Consider the following 17,825-nt stretch of genomic DNA (forward strand, 5'->3'; position numbering starts at 1 on the left):
ATGTCCATGTAGACCGTACACTCAGTCTCCGCAGACGAGTATCATAGCCAGAAATCACCTTCTGTGAATTTCGAAACGCTAGAAAGAACAGAAGGGAACTGCCTGCTCAGTTCTCTCGCCTCTGGAATACTATCAAAAGGCCTATGGGTCTATCGCCTCGCTGGGCAGTACCTAGACTCTCAAGTACTGTTGTCTCATATATCGGGACCTGGCATTATATGGACGATGTACCACCAGCCGACACCCTCTTCCCATTCTGGTATGGCTGATTTCATCCTGAATCACTGGATACATGCCTAAATTCGTCACAGAGTTATTCGTACGTGAATTTACTTTTGAGAGCTGCAACAAACTCCAATCAATGAACCAAGTCAGAGCAAAGACTGCGACTTTTCTCGCGCGGCAAATGCCACTCAAGGACCCGAATAAGGAAGTCTGGATCCTTCAGAGACCGGCATGTATCGCACCGGTCATCTTAACAATTGGGTATGAAGGGTTCTGGCATCACGCAGTCCTCAACAACCTCAACAACCTCAACAGGCTCATACAGCTGGACATTGAAGTTCCACGAAAGAGACAAGTCTATGGCATCAATACTGCGCCGTGATAAATGCTGCTCAAAACCCCCCGCAGGGAACGACAAGGGCTTTGTATATGCTGGGCCTGCTTCAGAAGAGGAACTGGAATTCTCGTACGATTTGCAACAATGTCGACCAAGGCCTAGCATGCTTTTGACAATAAGCACGAGATCGCCGAGATGGACATCCTGGAAAACACACAAGCCAGTTTTCCCCGATGGTACGAAACTATTGTCACGGATGGACAGGGAGTGATCATTCATGAGACCAAGTCCTTTGTTCCCAACCAACAAGTGATCCCTGCTCCCACCCCCAACGTCCAGACAAAGGATGATCAATCTGAATGACACTGATAGCGACGGAGATGGCGAGACCCAAAAGAAAATAGTTAGTACACATCAGTCAATTGACAAGGGAAGAAACTAACAATAGTCCAGTACTGCAAACATTCCCAAAGCTGCTACCACAACATTGGCGCCAACTTCAACAAAGAGTCATCTACTGATGCTTATATGGTTACCAATTTGTTTCTGTTCCTTCTGTATATGCTTTTGAAATGGACTCGCTGAACTGTTCAAAAGGCTTAGATTCATACTCATGGAATCATGAACGATGAGTGTTCTGGAGGCGCCCCATCGCCACTTGCAGCATCCCACGTCAACACTATACTAAGCCGCAAAGAAATACAATCCGGCGGATTGGTGCGGCTCGAACTTGGTAAATCTGGTCTGAAAATCTTTGGGGTTTCTTTGTTCTACTAGTACCAGCTTTCGAAAGATGTATAATACCAAGCCATGCTCCGACCAAGTCTGGGGCCAACTAGACAGCAATATCAGACCTCATCCCCGTTCTTCTACCTGCGGCAGCAAACAAAATGGACTGGGACTTGTTCCTTCTCGCCCGCGATCTTAACGATTTCCTTGAAGATCCTACAAATGAGAGCATCTTCGCCCACGTCAAGTTCGAGGCCGCTAGGGGATACATCATTGAGATCCCGGCCGAATTGTTTAGGTGGAGACTTGAACATGACTGCAAGCTCGTTGTCGTCGTCGCGGAAAGCAAAAAGGCAATGATGGACAAGAGCCTGATGCCTAAAGTCGGCACAACCGTACGGGAAGCTTTAAGTACTGGACACCCAGTCAGATCGGATGTGGTAGTCTATACGTACAGCGAGCTTTTCACTCTTCTCAAGAGCTTTCGAGACCAGAATTTCTGGAACCAAGCTTCCCAGTTCTTCTGCTTTCCGTTCACAACGTTCTTGATGGATGTGGACCCTGGTTTCAGTGCGGAATTTGTCCTGGCACTGAACGCTGCGACCATCTTCACCAACACATTCAACCAGCAGAACCCAGGCACCACTATGAGGCTGATAACCATGTCGCCTGAGCCCATCCACCCATTCATCTTGAAACTGTTCCAGCGATTTCACTCCGTCCGGTTCTATGAAATACCCCCTATTGAAGACAACTACGCCCCCCAGCATGTTGATTCGCGGAACATGAAGAAAGCACTGCGTAACATCAGGGAGTGGATCGAGCGACATGGCAGAAATCAGAAGAATACCATCATCACGTTCTGCGGTGCGGATCTTATGCCTGATGAATGGCGCGGAGACCCGTTCATCGAAAACTTCAGACAGATTCAAGTAATCCACGCCGGGATTCTAGGCATCATCCAGTCCAGCAATGAGAATATGCTGATTTCCTTTCCCGAGACCTTTGAGACCGACTTCAAACTTGAGTATTCTGGAAGTGTACACATAGTAGGGAGTCCTGTACGGAAACGACGTATCTTGGATCGGCAGACTGGTCACGAAGTTGAAGCCACACTTGTGCTGTCGAAGCGAGAGCGCGAAGCCCAGATATCCGCGGCATCGTGGTTCTACATCGATGACAGGTTTGTGCGATTCTATGCACCCTATGATTACGTTACGTCTCCCGACGTCGACTTTCCTCGTCGCATGAAGTTTGCCTGTGAGCAGATCGAAGGATTTGTCGCGGCATGGACGGATCTAGGAAACTGGCCTGATGAAACGTTTGACATTCTTAGCCATGTCTTGAATGTCGAGAACGCGATGGCTACCGACATTGCTCTCCCTCCTAACACAGTCCCTTCTGCCACAGCTGATGGGGATAGCATTGATTATTATAATATCAACTCTGCTCTCGATCGAACCCAGCAACGCTTGCAGCTCCAAGGCCTCATCGGGCTCAATTATACATTTGGTACAGCTATCCCTGCCAACCGTGAGAGGTTCTTCCACGACCTGAACCAGGTTACAAACTACAATGGCAAGGCCGCATATGCCACAGCACTTGAATCGGCGCCAAAACTCAGTCAGCTCAAGATGCACCTGCTTGCGGCTCTTTGGGTCGGTATGAAGCGACTCATCCAAGTCGACTGGCGAGACAACGACAGAAATGTCAGCCGGGAGGTTGACAGCCTTATTGGCTTCAGCAGTACCGCCACTATTGCTAAATACGGTACGCTGTGGTCCAAGCTGGGCTTGATGGAGGCCCTCTGGGCGAAGCACGCATCAGGATTTTGTCCCGATAGCACTGCTTCACAGATCATTGATGGCCGCATCTCAGCCTCTACGTTCGCGAGGTCAATGTGGATGAGTTATAGGCAAAACATATCCGCTTTGGCAGCCCGTGAAGGTGTTGCAATGCCTTCTGTCGATGGCTTCTTCCTCAGAGACTTCGAAATCAGGGAAGATGATTACGACCAGCTGTGTCGGGACTTCATCAAGGCGTACTCGAACCAGATCGGAATAGTCACGATGAAACGCGGCGATGTTTTGCACATAAAAGACTTTGCATCTGGAGAACGGCTCGATTGCACGGCCGATGTTCTGAATCTGGTCGATTGGGCATACATCGCTGAGAAGGAGACAGACTCGCGTTTCCTTGGGTTCTATACCACAGCATCTCGAGTCTCACAGAGGACTAGAACCGAGATCTCTGACTGGAACTGGATCCCCGCTGGGCTCTGGGCAGACTGGAACCAGGAGGTGCAGGGGGGGACAGAAGCTTTCAAGACGCACGGGGCCGCTAGCCCTTCACGTCGGGTTCACAAGTCTCACCGGAATCCCGACGAAGTTCCGAAATGAGTGTACTCTTTACTGGCATGTGTAAGTATCTTGTTCGTCGTTAGTGTACAGACTGTAAGGAATGAATGTAAAGCCTTTCGAGATGGGACGGCGGGTTTGAGTTTGAGTCTGGTTCTGTTTATGGTTGTCATCTACTTGGGTAGCTCGATGCAATGCCAGTTTATCTTGGATGTTTAGAAGTTTGCGCATTCTAGGTTTTGATAGATTCCGAAATTAGTAAAGGTAGAACGTTTGTATTGGATGGAGAAGTAGAATCGGTGAATGTGAAGTAGATAAATCCTAGCAAAGCGTCATGTCAAGCCAATGTCCATTACATCGGCGAATTGGTCGTAGACGCAAACAACTTCTTTGACATTGATATTTTTATATTGGCAAAGTGGATAATGAGACCAGTCTGAGTGGCATTTGCCCGAGGACGCCATGGACGCCATGGACGAGGATGTCGCTGAACTCTTGTGGAAGTCGAAGCAAATGAGATAAACCATTTGACATTGAGTTATATAAGGCTCTCATATACCTTGAGCGACAGATTCAATTCTTTGTTCAGCTTCTCAAGTTGCTTGATGGTCAGTTGAGGCTCAACAATAACTGTCTACTCTGAGGGTAGCCACGTGACCTGCTGGTGGTATCACAGTGCGATCCGCTCTCGGCTCAAGAAAGTAAACAACAAAAAGTCGCCTGTGATAGGAGACATCTCAACAAAACAACAATGGACCTACAACTGGACACAGAAATACGAAGTGTTCTCAAATTAGTCCGTGGCTCTTTTTTGCGCACAAATGAAACGCCTCTCGAAAAAGCCATTCAAGAACTCAAAAGGGTCACTGAGTCCGCCCAGAATGCGACAGACACTAATTACTCCAAGCGGCTGCTCGATGAGAAGCTCGTAAGATATAGATCCGAGGGAAATGATCAATCTCGCCTGGAGGATATGATGCAGCGCCTTTAGAAGAGGCTCGGTGACTTTCCAGACCGCAAACAGTTCAAGGAGATGAAGCAGCAACTCAACAGCCACTCCAAATACCTGAAGGGTTTGGAGACAAAGTCAAAGAAACCGCGCAAGAGAAGCATCAAGCTCCAAAGCAATAAACTTCCGGTAAGTCAGTGAAAGAAACATACGCAGCGCCAGAGCTAACTCATTCACCAGAAGCATCCTCAAAAGCCCGTCATTCCGGCACGAAAAGGGTTCACGCGCAGAGGCGTCAACAAAAAGAAGACTCTCAACACTGATAGTCGAAACCTGCGTCTCGAGCGCACCAAGCGACAGCTTGAGAAGGAAAATGTTTCAGCGCTTTATGAAACGAGCAGACTGCGACAAGAGCTCCGAAAGGAGAAGAGGGCCCTGGCTAAAGAACGATCTGAGAATGCTCGAAAGAGCCTGGAGATTGATCTCTTGAGGAGCGACAACAAGAATGCTTATCAGAACCTGGACGAGAGCAAGACCGCTCTCAAAGAGGCTCAAGAGCGATGTCGTGAGCTTGAAGCTTCTCTGCAATCACAGAACGAGGCCACTCAGACAGCGCAAGATCCATACACTGGAGAATCCCCCACCACCTTAGACGAAAGTTTCGATGAGGCTGGTGATTTAGGCGATATGCTACCCTCAACACCGTGCTCTCCTGTCGGAAACAAATCCAACGAGCATGTGCAAAACATTGCCACACCGCCACCAAGCCAAAAACGCCGCTCTTCGATCAGGGCTCGCGCCGCAACACCACCAGAGACCCCTGCAGCTGGCCCTTCGAATAGCATTATATTGCTCGCTGATTGTTTCCCAGTCGTGGAAGACGAAAACTTTGATCTCGAGACGGAGGAGATCATGATTGATCACTTGAAATCCGACAGGGTCTTCAGGCGCTTCAAAGAATTCCTGAAGTCAGGGCATGAGAACTCATGGTTCTGTGTTGAAGACATCGTCAAGTATGGATACAGCTTTGGTTCATGGAACGACAACATCTGTGAGAATGGGGAGCATGATGGTGTTCGTTGTAGGCAGGTCAAGGTTACTGTCGTTGATTCTACCAGGCATCTTTGCTTCAAACGCGATGAGAGAGTGTGTGCAAACTCCTGGCAGGGCTGGGACGGAGGCGAAATGGGTTGGTAGGACAGTTGCGTTTTTGAGTCATATTGAGGGACATATCTGTTGGAAGTCGAGATTTCTGGACTGTTATGTACTGGTATATCGCTGTTGTGGACAATGGAATGTTAGGCATCGTCATTTCAGGGGCTTCACTTAATACCCCTATGACACCCTTAGCCACCTCCCCAGATGTGTTTGTTACAATAATCTCACAAATACGATGAGACTAACTTTAAACTGCGAAATAACCTATCCAAAATGCCGTAACTACGGTCGCTATGCTCATATCCAAACTTTGGTTAAACGCTGTCCGAATAATATCGATACAAGAAAACCCCCAATCCGAGTTGCTGAGACTGATCCCGCAACAGCCATCTTGGCCGCGCTCATGGGCTCTAGATAAAAGGATTGTCTCTCCTGAGGTGGCCAAGCCTACCTTGGTGGACAAGATGAGCTAGCCGAATCTGGTAAGGCACATTCTGCCGACTTTTGTCCGGTCGTCCCGCTCACACTTTTCAAAACAAGCTCATCGTCACAAGGTATACCCAAACCCACCCATAAAAATCTCTCCCTATTGACACTCTCGTTTCCGGCAGTCATATATCCGCCAGCCGGAGGACCGACATTCAGATGGATAAGCGGTCACAAGTGCTCCATGACATCGTGGAGTGGATAAGAGATGATTCCTCTCCCATCGGTTTCGCTCATGTGCAGGGGCAATATGCCAGAAACAAAACGTTTCGGGTGCCATCCGAGCTCGCGAAGCTTATGGAGGAAGATAAGTTGGAAGCCCAAGTGGTAGTGGTTGTCCCAAACTTCAAATCTGATACCGTTTCGAGACAATTTGTGTACCAACGGTTGAAACGGCCAGTCGGAATTCTTCGTTATCGAGAAATGATAGCCCTTCTTGCCAGCGACCCTGAAGGTGAGGATTAGAGACTCCCATACTTCAGTGGCCAAAAGCGAGTTCTTGTCATGATCGATGCGGATCCTGATTATTCTGCCGACTTTGCGATTGCGCTTGCTGCCATCACCACATACAGTGCTGTGAGTAGCACACACATGCGAGTCGTTACGCTATCGGGCGACAGACTTCACGAAATCACGCGTGATCTGTTCGGACACTTCTCGACACCCCGAGAATTCATCATACCAGATGAGAGTCGCGATGGGTTTACGGCCGTTGAGATCCCTGAAGAACAGACCACCTCTGAGGCGCTCTTCGAGTTTGCCAATACATTGGATGCCAGTTTCCCGCAGACATGCTTGCGATACACCGAGGATGATACCTCTTGGCTGATCAATCCGTCTATGGACTGCGAGCGCAGTGAAGAATGGGTGAGACAATGGAACGAGACCATTCTTACTCCCTCAGACCAACATCTCATCCAGGACTTCATCAAGCCTCAACCCATCCACCCTGGCGGCATGTTGCTGACCGTACCACCAAGTTTCCGATATGCCACTAAAATCAGCTGTCCTGGCCAGGTCATTGTTGTTACGAGCAATACTTGCTGCCGAAAGATTTTCGACCTCGTCACTAGACAGATCGTCGATGTCACGCTCAGGACATCTTTATCAGAGCGAAACAGCCAAGCAAACCTGGTTCATCGCATTGCCGCGCCAGCACAGAATATACATATTCTAATGCGGCCCGATTACTTGACGAAATGCCCCCCTACCACGCGCCGCATGAGAATACTGAACGACCAATTGGGTGGATTTCTCACTGGTTTGACACAATTCGATCACCGGAGTCAGTACATGTCAGTTCTGCTCTGGTTACTGACGGGTTACATGGACAACCACCACATGGTTGTGACGGACATGATGAATCGCCTTGTCTCACAGCAGCTATGCGACTGGGCAAGCTCAGATTCACAGCTTTCCCTCAAAGTTGAGAATCCAAAGGTATACTACACGTTACTTGACGAAGTCGATTACAACCATCACATCGCCTATTTTCTTTCAATCCCATCGGATGATTCGTGGATCAACATGATCAAGGTCAAGATCGCTTCCGCCCTCGCAAGCGGCTATCCAGACACGGTGCTTTTGAGTGGAGCGGCGAGGTTGGGCTTAGCGCATAGCCGCGAATCGTTGACAGATGTCACTGAGACAATCGCTGCTTTCCTCCAACAAGATTCGGCCAACGGAGTAGTTACCAAATTCAACCATTATGGTACTGTCTGGGCCTCCGTCAGTGTCATCGATGCCCCTATACACCAATTTGTCCCGGCTGGCATCAAGACCATACATGTGGCCAATGGCTATATTTTAGTCAATATGACCCATCGCACAGAGGCGGAGAATAGTTTCCGTACTTTGCGATCTTTGCTGGTCGACAATTCGATCACAGTTGGCGACCCTACACCACTGAGGATCCTCAAAAAACCCGAGTACTTGGTCATCTGCGAGCATTTGCTCCTTGCCTTTGCCCACCAGGTCGCCGTCGTCGATTTCTCAACTGGGGACACTGTGTTTCATGATCATCTGTCAGGCGTCAAACTCGATTTCAGTCCTGAAGTCAAAGTTCTCGTTAGTTTTGCAGCAGTCAAAAAGCACACAGGTGCGGATCGTGCCTTCGGTGTGTATACATCGTTGGTCCGTATGAGGGACGGTCGAACGGCTGTTCGTGACTGGAACTGGATTCCGCCTCAAGTGTGGAACAAATGGAGCGACAAATTGGAGTTGTACACCGGAAGGAAGCCAAATGATCTTTGGCCATTGCCTCCTCCCAGATACAATGAAGGCGAGACCATTGGTGTAAAGTTAAAGAAATAAGTAACTACTCCGCTTATACGACAGCCGGTTTTGTGGAACTTGGTTTTCTGTTTTCTCTTTCTTATACTTCGATCTGAGAGGCTACCAAGTCTCAGTCCGTCCGCTTGCAAATGTACCATCTGTTTTCTTGCCGATAAGATCAGAAGCTGTTTAGTACCCCAGCGAAGCCAGATATCTGGCTGACAATGTGAACACGCCTTGCAGTTTGCACCGTCAGACCAAATCGACGCCAAAGTAACGCTTGGTCGATGAGGTGGAGTGATCCCAAAGGCTGTGAATGAAGGTCGCAATAACCCCAATAGGATCTTTCATCACTTTGTTCTTGAGCGATGAGCTTCCTGAAGTTAAGTCAAAGCCGTGACTTTAACAGAAGTATCCTTAGTATTAAGAAGCAATAGCTTTAGCTATAGATAATTCAGTGGTTCATCAAAGCAGATCTGTAGGCACATTATCCACGTCAGAACAATGGTTAAGCTGAGAATTCCCACCTTGCGACTTGTTCGTGTCCATTCGCTTTGTAGGTAGCGGATGGAAGAAACCGGCGACCCTGATTCTCAATGGCGAAAAGACTTAGGTAATTTAGCATAAGTTTATGATGAGTTTAGGATGCATTTATTAAATTGGCGTTAACACCTTATATTAAGATGTGGGCGTTTTCTTGCTCCTCAAGGCTCTCTACCACACCTAAACGATACCAGCTGCAGTCAATATCAACAATAGAATGACGTCCCTCAGCAAGAATCAGGCTACCATCCGTGGGCACTCATATCATGATGGCCGAGACTCTGTTCGTGCTCACATCGGGCGTGGGTGTGGCTAGTCTCAACGGTTCATAATACTATACCGGGCCTTGGCCAACAACAGCAATGGTAATACAGCCAACATGCTTTGTATCCTCAAGGATCTGGTGATTTGGTAACAGCTGCCCTCGCTCTCCTGTCTACAATCAGCGTGCTGTCCCGCAGTAACTTGGCACCCTCTGTGTAGCTGGGAGGTGTTGACCCTCGCACCTTTTCCTGCGAGGACTGAACATATACGTGCGCGGGAGAGGGTTTTCTTTTCTTTTCTGACATCAATTATCTGGTAGACCGAAAGTACTGTCGCAGTGGTTTTCTGCCAGCAATGTCATGTAAGCCTAATCGGGCAGAATGTCAAGGTGAAGAATAACATAGACAGTCTTTCACCTTTGAGCTAAGTCTCATTGGCATGCAAAACACGAGAGTAGAAGTGATAGACTGACCAGGTCGTGAAGGCCAAAGATTGACGACTTACAGCAAGCTTCGAGAGACCAGACCGGAACGTGATTTCTCAATGCACACTGCGCCCTGATCCACCTGCACGCAAGCCAAAGAGACCAGACAAGCTCCAGATAATGTGATTACTGCGTTTATCCAAGGATTTTGCTGTACTGTATCCAAGGTCACTGCCATGGAGCCTTCCACCAAGTGCAGCTTACAAGATCCATTTGTCTCGTACCAGTTACCTGACCGCTCTTTCTTGAAGTTCTGGTCCAAAAGAAACAAGGAGGAGGGGAAACATGTCAATATTTATACGAATCTAACTACAATAACAAAAGACATAATTAATTCCAAGCTCCTTGACTGCTTTATATGTGTGTCTCCCTCTGTAAAGTAGTATTGAATTAAGGCTACCTTTCTCTCGATGGCGGTTGTGTCGTTGAAAGAGGAGTCGGGTCTATTCTCCGATTGGATGAACTTAAATCAACGTTTTGATGCACGGTTTGAACTAAACGGCGCCGATGTGATATTACACTCTCTAGATTGACGTGCTATCCCTTGTTCTGCTGAATATAACGTACCACTCATTTATCATCAACCTCATCGTGATTCTTGGCCAACTCCAACTTGGTTCGCAACCCTTTAACCCCCCCAGGCAACCCCGAACCCCAGCGCTCCCAAACCTCGGGCGGGATCCAATTCCAATCTTTAATCGTAGTCATCCCCCGCTCACGAACAGCTCTCGTGTAAATACCCACAGCGTAGTCCCACTCGTCCTTCGGGATGGTCTCCCATTCGAAACTATGCCGGACCTCGAAACTTGCTTCCATCGGTGTTTGAGATACAAGATCCTTTATAGAAATATCGCCGTCTTCATTGACTGTGACGAGGGCAATTTGGTAGGTATAGGATCTCAGGAGATGGCCCCAGACTTCCATGAATACATCGAATTCGATAGCCTCTGGTTCTTCCTGTTCAAACGGTAAAGCTTCATAGACACTGTAACCGCACGTCTTGAGGACTTGCAGTAGCACTCTGCATCGTTCCATAACGTGCTTTACTTCGTCCATGTAAACACGAACCTGCTTATCAACGATATAAATCTCTGGAAAGAGCATAGAAAAGCGTGAGGCGCTTATCGCAGTCTTTATGAGTCCAATGCCCTTCATGACAGTACCAGCATGTGCGACATGCTTGAAGAGACCAATCCGGGCTGCGTCACTGGTTTCATGGACCTCAGGGGCTGTTTTATAGACAAATGCAAAACAGTTCGTGTTACTCCCCGAGATTATCGCAGCCATTTGCGCTTTTGCTGTGTTGATCACAGCGTTCTTGGACTTGATACTCAGAAAGAGCGCGAGGCGATGGTCGTAATCAACAAGGGGAAGAATATTGTAGAAAGCCCGTTGTGTTCCATTGGGGAGAGCCAGTGAAAACCCTATGGTTGACGTGGGATCAAGTTGAAGGATACCTTGCCGGATGAGTCGTTCTCCAATATCGATGGCGATCTGAGATTCTTCTCCCCTGGGATCAAAAAGAGGCATGACGTTGGAAATGCCGAGAGGCCATTTATCCAACTCGCTCAAAGCTGCCAAGAAACCCCCAATCTGATCATCTGCAAATCTCATGCGTCGAGGGTTCTTAGTCCCGTAGCTGAACCCTGGCTGTGTATATATATTTGTGCTCTCTCCGCTGAAGCGATTCACCCAACTCATCTGTTGCTTCTCCTCGGAAGTTGAGCATTTTGTGGTGACGGTGATGGGCTGTCGTGTCTCGAGGTCAAAGATCAGCCTGCGGCGGGTGGTGCTCGTAATGAGATGAGGCTTGCCTGCGTCGGGGATCCTTTCGGCAGTTTTGAAGTCAAGGTCAATTAGAAGTGCTCGTAGAGGTTTTATTGCGGAGTCTAGGCCTTGATGATGATGTTGGTAACACCGATCCCAGGAGTCATCAAGTCGCGTCGGTCTTCTGAAGCTGATGCAAGTATGTTTGCCATCAGGGGCAACTCTTTTCACCCAGTTCATCATTTCTGATGCTTCACTTTTGCTTTGTGAGTTTGAGATGAGTTTCCCCCCGCCTCGCGGCACAGATGGCAGCATGTATTCTCGAAAGGGTTCCTTGGCTGCGGGCCAATAGTTCCAAATAGCTTTTGTTATATCGTGGACGCCTTCCCATGACATTGTCATCAAGCGCATGCGGCAACTAGATGAACTGTGTCTTTTTATCATGGTAGTCCATGCTATCAGTGCGAGGGCGTACTCGGCAGAATAGTCAGGGTCTGCCTCGATGATGACAACAACAGCACAAGCGTTCTTGCCAAGGTCTGGAAGGTACCAATCATTCTCCCGACGAGCAGTCTTTAACATATTTGTTGCTTCGACGTAATCCATGGTTCTGATGCTTTTCGCGGATTGTGTGGTGAGACGCATGTTGGCTTTGAGCTTCTCGCGTTCCTTGAAAACTTGATCCTTCTTTGTCGCGTTTGTGATATGGATGATTTCCGCGTTTGAATTCGATCTGCAAAAAGAATCTTGTAGAAAAAGAGGAACTTTGATGGCCTTTGCGATTGCTGGTTGGCCTTGTATATGCGCAAACATGAAGGGGTGGTCTTTCATTAGCCATTTCGCCATGTCACGAATGGTTTCTTTCCAAGGGTCGCCCATTTTGTACTGAACAGACAATAAAGAAGTATAATGAGTTGAGAAATTTTATCTTGACTCATACTCATTAAGTACTAAGAGTATCATAGTATGAATTGAATATGGCGTGCAGTGGCGAGAATGGGTGATGAAATGATGGTTCGGATAGCTGCATGGATGAAACAAAGAAAGCAAACGCCATGCACGGGTAGTGAGCAATCAACATGATTTAGTCGCATTTGGCAAGCATGACCAAACAATCATTCTACCTAACCATTTCCTCAATTTCTTTTGATGAGAGAAACAGAAAGCGCCATTCCTGCACTGGCACTGCAGCTGCAGCTGCACAAACGACGCATCGAATGCAGCTTGATCGCAGAGTTTCTTCCAATTCTCACGCGCTATCAGAGCAATCCTACTCAGACACATGAACCAGCAGAATTACACCAGAGGCTCATGGTAGCGGAACGTCTCGAAACCATTCGCATCTAATATTTATTTTATCCGCGAACCCAAGGGAACTGGCTCTGCTGAGAATGAGTTCGCGTCTACAAACCATTGAAGTGGTCAAACGCCCTTGATGATAGCAAACCACACGCCATCAAACTTGAAACGAAGCTCCCTGACTCTCATCCTGATCAGAAAAGAACTTCCAGTAGAACCAGTCGGAGCCTTCGCCTGCATGTGCGCTCTCTGCTCTTGCTTCTCATCCCGCTACTCGTCTCGCCTCGTCCAACTACTGTGGCCATAGCGAATATGAGCTGGCGCTTTCTTAACGTCAGAACAGTGGTTAATATCGGATTCTCAGCTGGTCACGACGCCAATCTCCGATTCTCGTGAGTGAACTGAAGTACCTGAAAATATATTTGGCATCTGGTATCCTGGGACTGTTTCGCAACTTGCATAGCTCCAGAGTCTTTGCCGATGAAGATGGCATCCTCATGTGATTTGTTCGCGGACGTGTTGCATGAGTCTCAGATATTGCTGTACAATATGTATGAGGCGAGTTCAGGTACAGCAAGAGACACCGTTTTCCCGAAAGTCAAGTCTTCCCAGCAGCCTCCGCCTGTAAGTGCTATGCAGACCATGAACGGGCTGTGCGGAACCTGGACTTTCAGTAACTAGTGTTTTCTGTTTCTTGTTCTTATTCTTCGAGTCATCATCGTAGACCAAGTAAACACGCCGAGCTTGGCTTTCTTTAATGTAAGTGTCGATTTTCATGAGATTTCTAGCTACAAGGCAGACCCAGGCCACAGAATACCTAAGAGCTCTGGCCCGTCTCACACGCCAATGCGTGATCTCATAAGTATCCTTGATGCAGCAAGACAGCAAGCTGATCCTTCGACGATATGCTACACGTCCCAAAGTCACCAATCTGATGCCGATCTCCTGCTCCGAAGACACTATACCACTCGTCATGAAACCACTTCATTAAAATCCCGTAGTCGCGCAAGAGGCCAGACTTAGCACGCTCCTTGATCTCCAAGATCATCTCTGAGATCCTCAACTTCTCTTCGGAAATTTCAGCCCGCTCTCGCCAGAGATCACCAGCCGGGTTGATACGCTCAGGGATACCAAGCCAGTTGCCCTCCTTGCCTTTAATGGCCCAGTTGCTGATGAAAACGATGGGAGTCAACTCTGGGCTTTTTTGTCGAGAAATTTAGTGATCACATCCTTTCAGACGTTTCGCTCTTTTTTGATCTCGTCCAGAACGTTCTTGAATCCTCCTGGGAGAGTTGCAGCACTCAGGACTGTTCGTGCTTTTCGGGTTTCTGATAGTTCCTCCAGATAGCTTCGCAGTGTAGTCACTCGAGTTTCAGTGAATTCGCGGTGCCAGACTAGAATGTCGTGCCAGATTCTGCTGATGCCTTCCAAGTTGATGGGCTTGCATGCCTCAGGGGAGATTTCGCTGTCGTCCGTACCTTGGAGGCTGGTAGGCCCAAGTACAAAAACATGGCCTTTCTCGGGAAGGTTTTCGGGGTTGTTAAGGTACGACTCGATGCTATGCACTTTTTCCTCATAGTTCTAGGTAAGTTCGATACGCTCTTCCATGAGGCGCTCTCGGATCTTGTTGAAGTCGCTGCCATCAGGACCGTAGACGAATGTCCAGAAATCGAACTCGGCTGGGAGGATCATTTTGAATGGTCGGCCTGGCTTTCTGGGATATACCCCTGCGTAGAGCGCCTCCCAAGCGATTCCTCGGCTTTCCAGAGTTGGGGGAGTGATAGGTAGGGGTTCATGCATGCCATCGCAAACTGGGGTTTGGATTGACGTAGACTCATTTTGAGCTTGTACCTCTTGGGACTCTTCTTCCTTGGGAACAAACACACGGTTGGTTTCCAGGTTCCCGTCGCGAAGGTGATCGTCTCTCAGAGAGGCAAACACGTCGAAAGCGGCTCTCCATGATTTTGCGAGGGCGGTTGCGGCCATGGCCAATCTGACTTCGAGCGCAGGGGCACTGTGATGACTGCAAATTATTTGATCAGCTCAAGATAAAACAATTCTGGGTTGGGTGGTTCTTACGCCAAAGGTCCCAGAACACCTTGTCGACTTTCCATGTGAAGCGGGAGACAGTGGTTGCTTCTGTATCCCCATTGATGAGGAGTTTAACTGCGATGATTGTGGCGTATTTGTGCAAAACCCTTCTTGCCTTTTTGTTGTTTTCTCTCGGAAAGTTGTAGGAGAGAAGTCTTTCGACATAGTCGCGCCTCTGCTTTATGTCTGGTCCCGCGCCTGGGAACGGAGGAACCGGAGATGCCAGTTGCGGGAGATGCAGGTACACTTTCAGCAAATCGTTTGGAGGGTATTCGGTCATCTCGAAGGCGTTAAAGATGATGGATATGTTAAGATTGAGAAGAAGTTTGACAGTGTGTACTGTTTTCGAGTTGGACTTTTCTTTGCCGGCATTAGGTGTAATTCACTGCCACTTGCTAGGGTAGAGGCTCACCAGTGCTAAACAGCGCATGGCAATATATCTATAAATACTGCCTATTCTCTCTCTTTGATAGCTATTGTTCCCTCTTTCTTTTATTCATTCCTGCTATAATAACATGGACTGCAGTCTGGACCTCAGGGGCTGATGGACACCGCGTCTGATATGTGGAGAGTATATGATAACCTTCATACTTTCAGAGAAACAAAGTAACCAGCAACATCTCCGCATTTACAAGGCTCTATACAGGACTCTGTGCTTGAATGATGTGTCGCTAGCCTCCGCGGTAGCATGTCCCAGATGAAGGTCAATCATGGCCTTCACTATGGACAACTTAAATGCCAAAGGCGGTGCAAGCTTTCTCAACCGTGATCGTCCGGGCGTCTTCAGAATGCTTTGTATGCGCATGAGGATACACTACATAAATCATACTTGGCATTCCTTGAGTGGTAAGTGATAGGAGTAAATTGCGCACTGCAAACAGATTCATCTATTCCATACCGAGTTTATGCACAATCGTATACATTAAGCTCTCCCTCATTAACCTCGTCACCGTTCTAGGCGCCTTCTATCATGGCCAGACCATTTAAGTAAATACCAACACGCCTGATCTTTCTAGTGAGTACTCGTCTAAATACCACAGAAAAACTATTACTTATGAAACCATATACTACCCTAGACTTGTATGTCTTTCTATGTGCTAGGGTTGGAATCCTGACATCTTTACTCCGTATAAGTACTGGGTTTCGCCGGGACATCCTTGGGGAAGTGTTCAAGATCTTAAACGTTATATGCAAGTAATTATCGATGATCGTCGCCGTTACATTCAATCCAGTTGCACTCCGGTAGCGAGCCCGGAGCTTTCTCCACTTGCGCCCGAACCGGCGCCGGCCCTTGACCCGATTACGGCAGTTCGCGATTCCACCCCGGACCAACCCTCAAAAGAGTCACCGAATCCTTTTCAAAAGCTTAAAAATTTATCGAACGGCTCGGGCCGTTACCTCAAAACGAATAAAGCGCTCTTGGACCTGCATACAAAGTCACATTATCCCAGGGATCATTCACCACTGAGCTGTGAACGTGGAAATGAATAAACGTCGAGACTGTCAAAGGCTATCGTTGATTAGCTCTGGAGATCGGCACGTGGGTGGTCGATGCTGATGACCTGGGGGTTTCAAACTTTGATGCGAACCTGGTGAGGAGGGTGTTATGCATGCTGATTGGTGGCTTGGGACTAGGGTGCACTAAGAGCTCACGAGGGTGGTATTGGACGGAGTGGATGATTAGAGGAATCAGATATTGGGATGGATTATGCGAAAGGGGATATATAGTTTCGAAACTCCTGCTATGAAACTCGCGTTGTTGTTGTTTCCCACCTCCTTTCGTTCAACTGTGGAATAAGGTTGAGAGGCTTCAGCCCCAATACACAAAGGTCAAGAAACACATACGGGTACATACTCATTTCGTTCATTCAACTCAGTCATTATGAAGTCTTTCGTTTCTGTCGCTATTCTCCCTCTCGCGGTTCAGGCCGTGAGGATCGTTCAATCCAATGACGATGGCTGGGCAGAGTCTTATATCCGCACTTTCAATGACGCTCTGAACAGCGCGGGCTATGATGTTGTTCTCTCGGCCCCTGCAGAGAACAAGTCTGGCAGCAGTAAGTCACATAAACACGCGTTTCGATCACTTTTAACGTCATATAGGCTCTAGGGATGAGAAACCCAAGGACCGCACCACAGCGTGTCAATATGACAGCTGCCCTGCCAATAGCGGTCCTGTTGGGCACGATCCCAAGCGTCCTGATCTCAACTGGGTCAACTCGTTCCCTGTCACTTCCATGAAGTACGGTATCGACACTTTTGGACCTAGCTTGTGGGATGGCGAGGCTCCCGAGCTTGCTGTCGCCGGTCCTAACGTTGGAACCAACCTCTGGCTTCAAGTTCCCTTCTCAGGTACCGTCGGCGCTGCTTGCTATGCTGCTCACGAAGAGGGCATCCCAGCCATTGCCTTCTCTGGAGCGTCTACCGGAAATACCGCCTTCAACACTAGCCCCGTCCCCAAGCGCAGTCTTGTATACGCTGAGCTCGCGACCACACTCGTCAAGAAGATTGTCGACTCTGGAAAGCCTTACTTGCCCGAGGATGTTTATCTCAACGTCAACTTCGGCAAGGTTGAGGGCAAATGCACTGATGCGTCCCAGTTCCAGTGGGTGCTGACTCGCATCAACACTGGTCTTCTGTCCGAGCGTGATACTGAATGGTGTGGTGAGGATCGTCTCCCTACTGAGACTGAGATTGCTCTTAAGAGTGGATGCTATGCTTCTATTAGTGTTGGAGATGCTGCTGATAAGACTACTGCTGATGCTGCGCGACAAAAGGTTGTGTTGGGCAAGTTGAAGGACATGCTTGTTTGCGTTGATTAGATAGCGAGTGACATAACGAGTGATTCGACTAGATCTATAT

General features: G+C 48.2%; 6 protein-coding genes across 6 annotated transcripts; 4 read left to right on the forward strand and 2 right to left on the reverse strand.

Annotated features, from left to right (window-relative positions):
• Positions 1-1,452: 1,452 nt before the first annotated feature.
• Positions 1,453-3,690, forward strand: J7337_006537 (uncharacterized protein; the record flags this gene model as incomplete). Its single annotated transcript, XM_044824199.1, has 1 exon — positions 1,453-3,690. One exon carries the CDS (start codon positions 1,453-1,455, stop codon positions 3,688-3,690), a length of 2,238 nt encoding a protein of 745 aa, XP_044679856.1.
• A 709-nt stretch (positions 3,691-4,399) lies between these two features.
• J7337_006538 (uncharacterized protein) lies at positions 4,400-5,794 on the forward strand (the record flags this gene model as incomplete). Its single annotated transcript, XM_044824200.1, has 3 exons — positions 4,400-4,576; positions 4,640-4,786; positions 4,838-5,794. The coding sequence occupies 3 exons, from the start codon at positions 4,400-4,402 to the stop codon at positions 5,792-5,794; spliced, it is 1,281 nt and encodes a 426-aa protein (XP_044679857.1).
• Positions 5,795-6,745: 951 nt separating this feature from the next.
• J7337_006539 (uncharacterized protein) lies at positions 6,746-8,554 on the forward strand (the record flags this gene model as incomplete). Its single annotated transcript, XM_044824201.1, has 1 exon — positions 6,746-8,554. One exon carries the CDS (start codon positions 6,746-6,748, stop codon positions 8,552-8,554), a length of 1,809 nt encoding a protein of 602 aa, XP_044679858.1.
• Positions 8,555-10,376: 1,822 nt separating this feature from the next.
• J7337_006540 (uncharacterized protein) lies at positions 10,377-12,452 on the reverse strand (the record flags this gene model as incomplete). Its single annotated transcript, XM_044824202.1, has 2 exons — positions 10,377-11,991; positions 12,049-12,452. 2 exons carry the CDS (start codon positions 12,450-12,452, stop codon positions 10,377-10,379), a joined length of 2,019 nt encoding a protein of 672 aa, XP_044679859.1.
• A 1,276-nt stretch (positions 12,453-13,728) lies between these two features.
• Positions 13,729-14,858, reverse strand: J7337_006541 (uncharacterized protein; the record flags this gene model as incomplete). Its single annotated transcript, XM_044824203.1, has 3 exons — positions 13,729-14,064; positions 14,112-14,437; positions 14,471-14,858. 3 exons carry the CDS (start codon positions 14,856-14,858, stop codon positions 13,729-13,731), a joined length of 1,050 nt encoding a protein of 349 aa, XP_044679860.1.
• A 1,987-nt stretch (positions 14,859-16,845) lies between these two features.
• J7337_006542 (uncharacterized protein) lies at positions 16,846-17,785 on the forward strand (the record flags this gene model as incomplete). Its single annotated transcript, XM_044824204.1, has 2 exons — positions 16,846-17,020; positions 17,067-17,785. 2 exons carry the CDS (start codon positions 16,846-16,848, stop codon positions 17,783-17,785), a joined length of 894 nt encoding a protein of 297 aa, XP_044679861.1.
• Positions 17,786-17,825: the final 40 nt, after the last annotated feature.

Source organism: Fusarium musae, chromosome 5, assembly GCF_019915245.1.
Source record: "Fusarium musae strain F31 chromosome 5, whole genome shotgun sequence".
NCBI classification, from domain to species: domain Eukaryota; kingdom Fungi; phylum Ascomycota; class Sordariomycetes; order Hypocreales; family Nectriaceae; genus Fusarium; species Fusarium musae.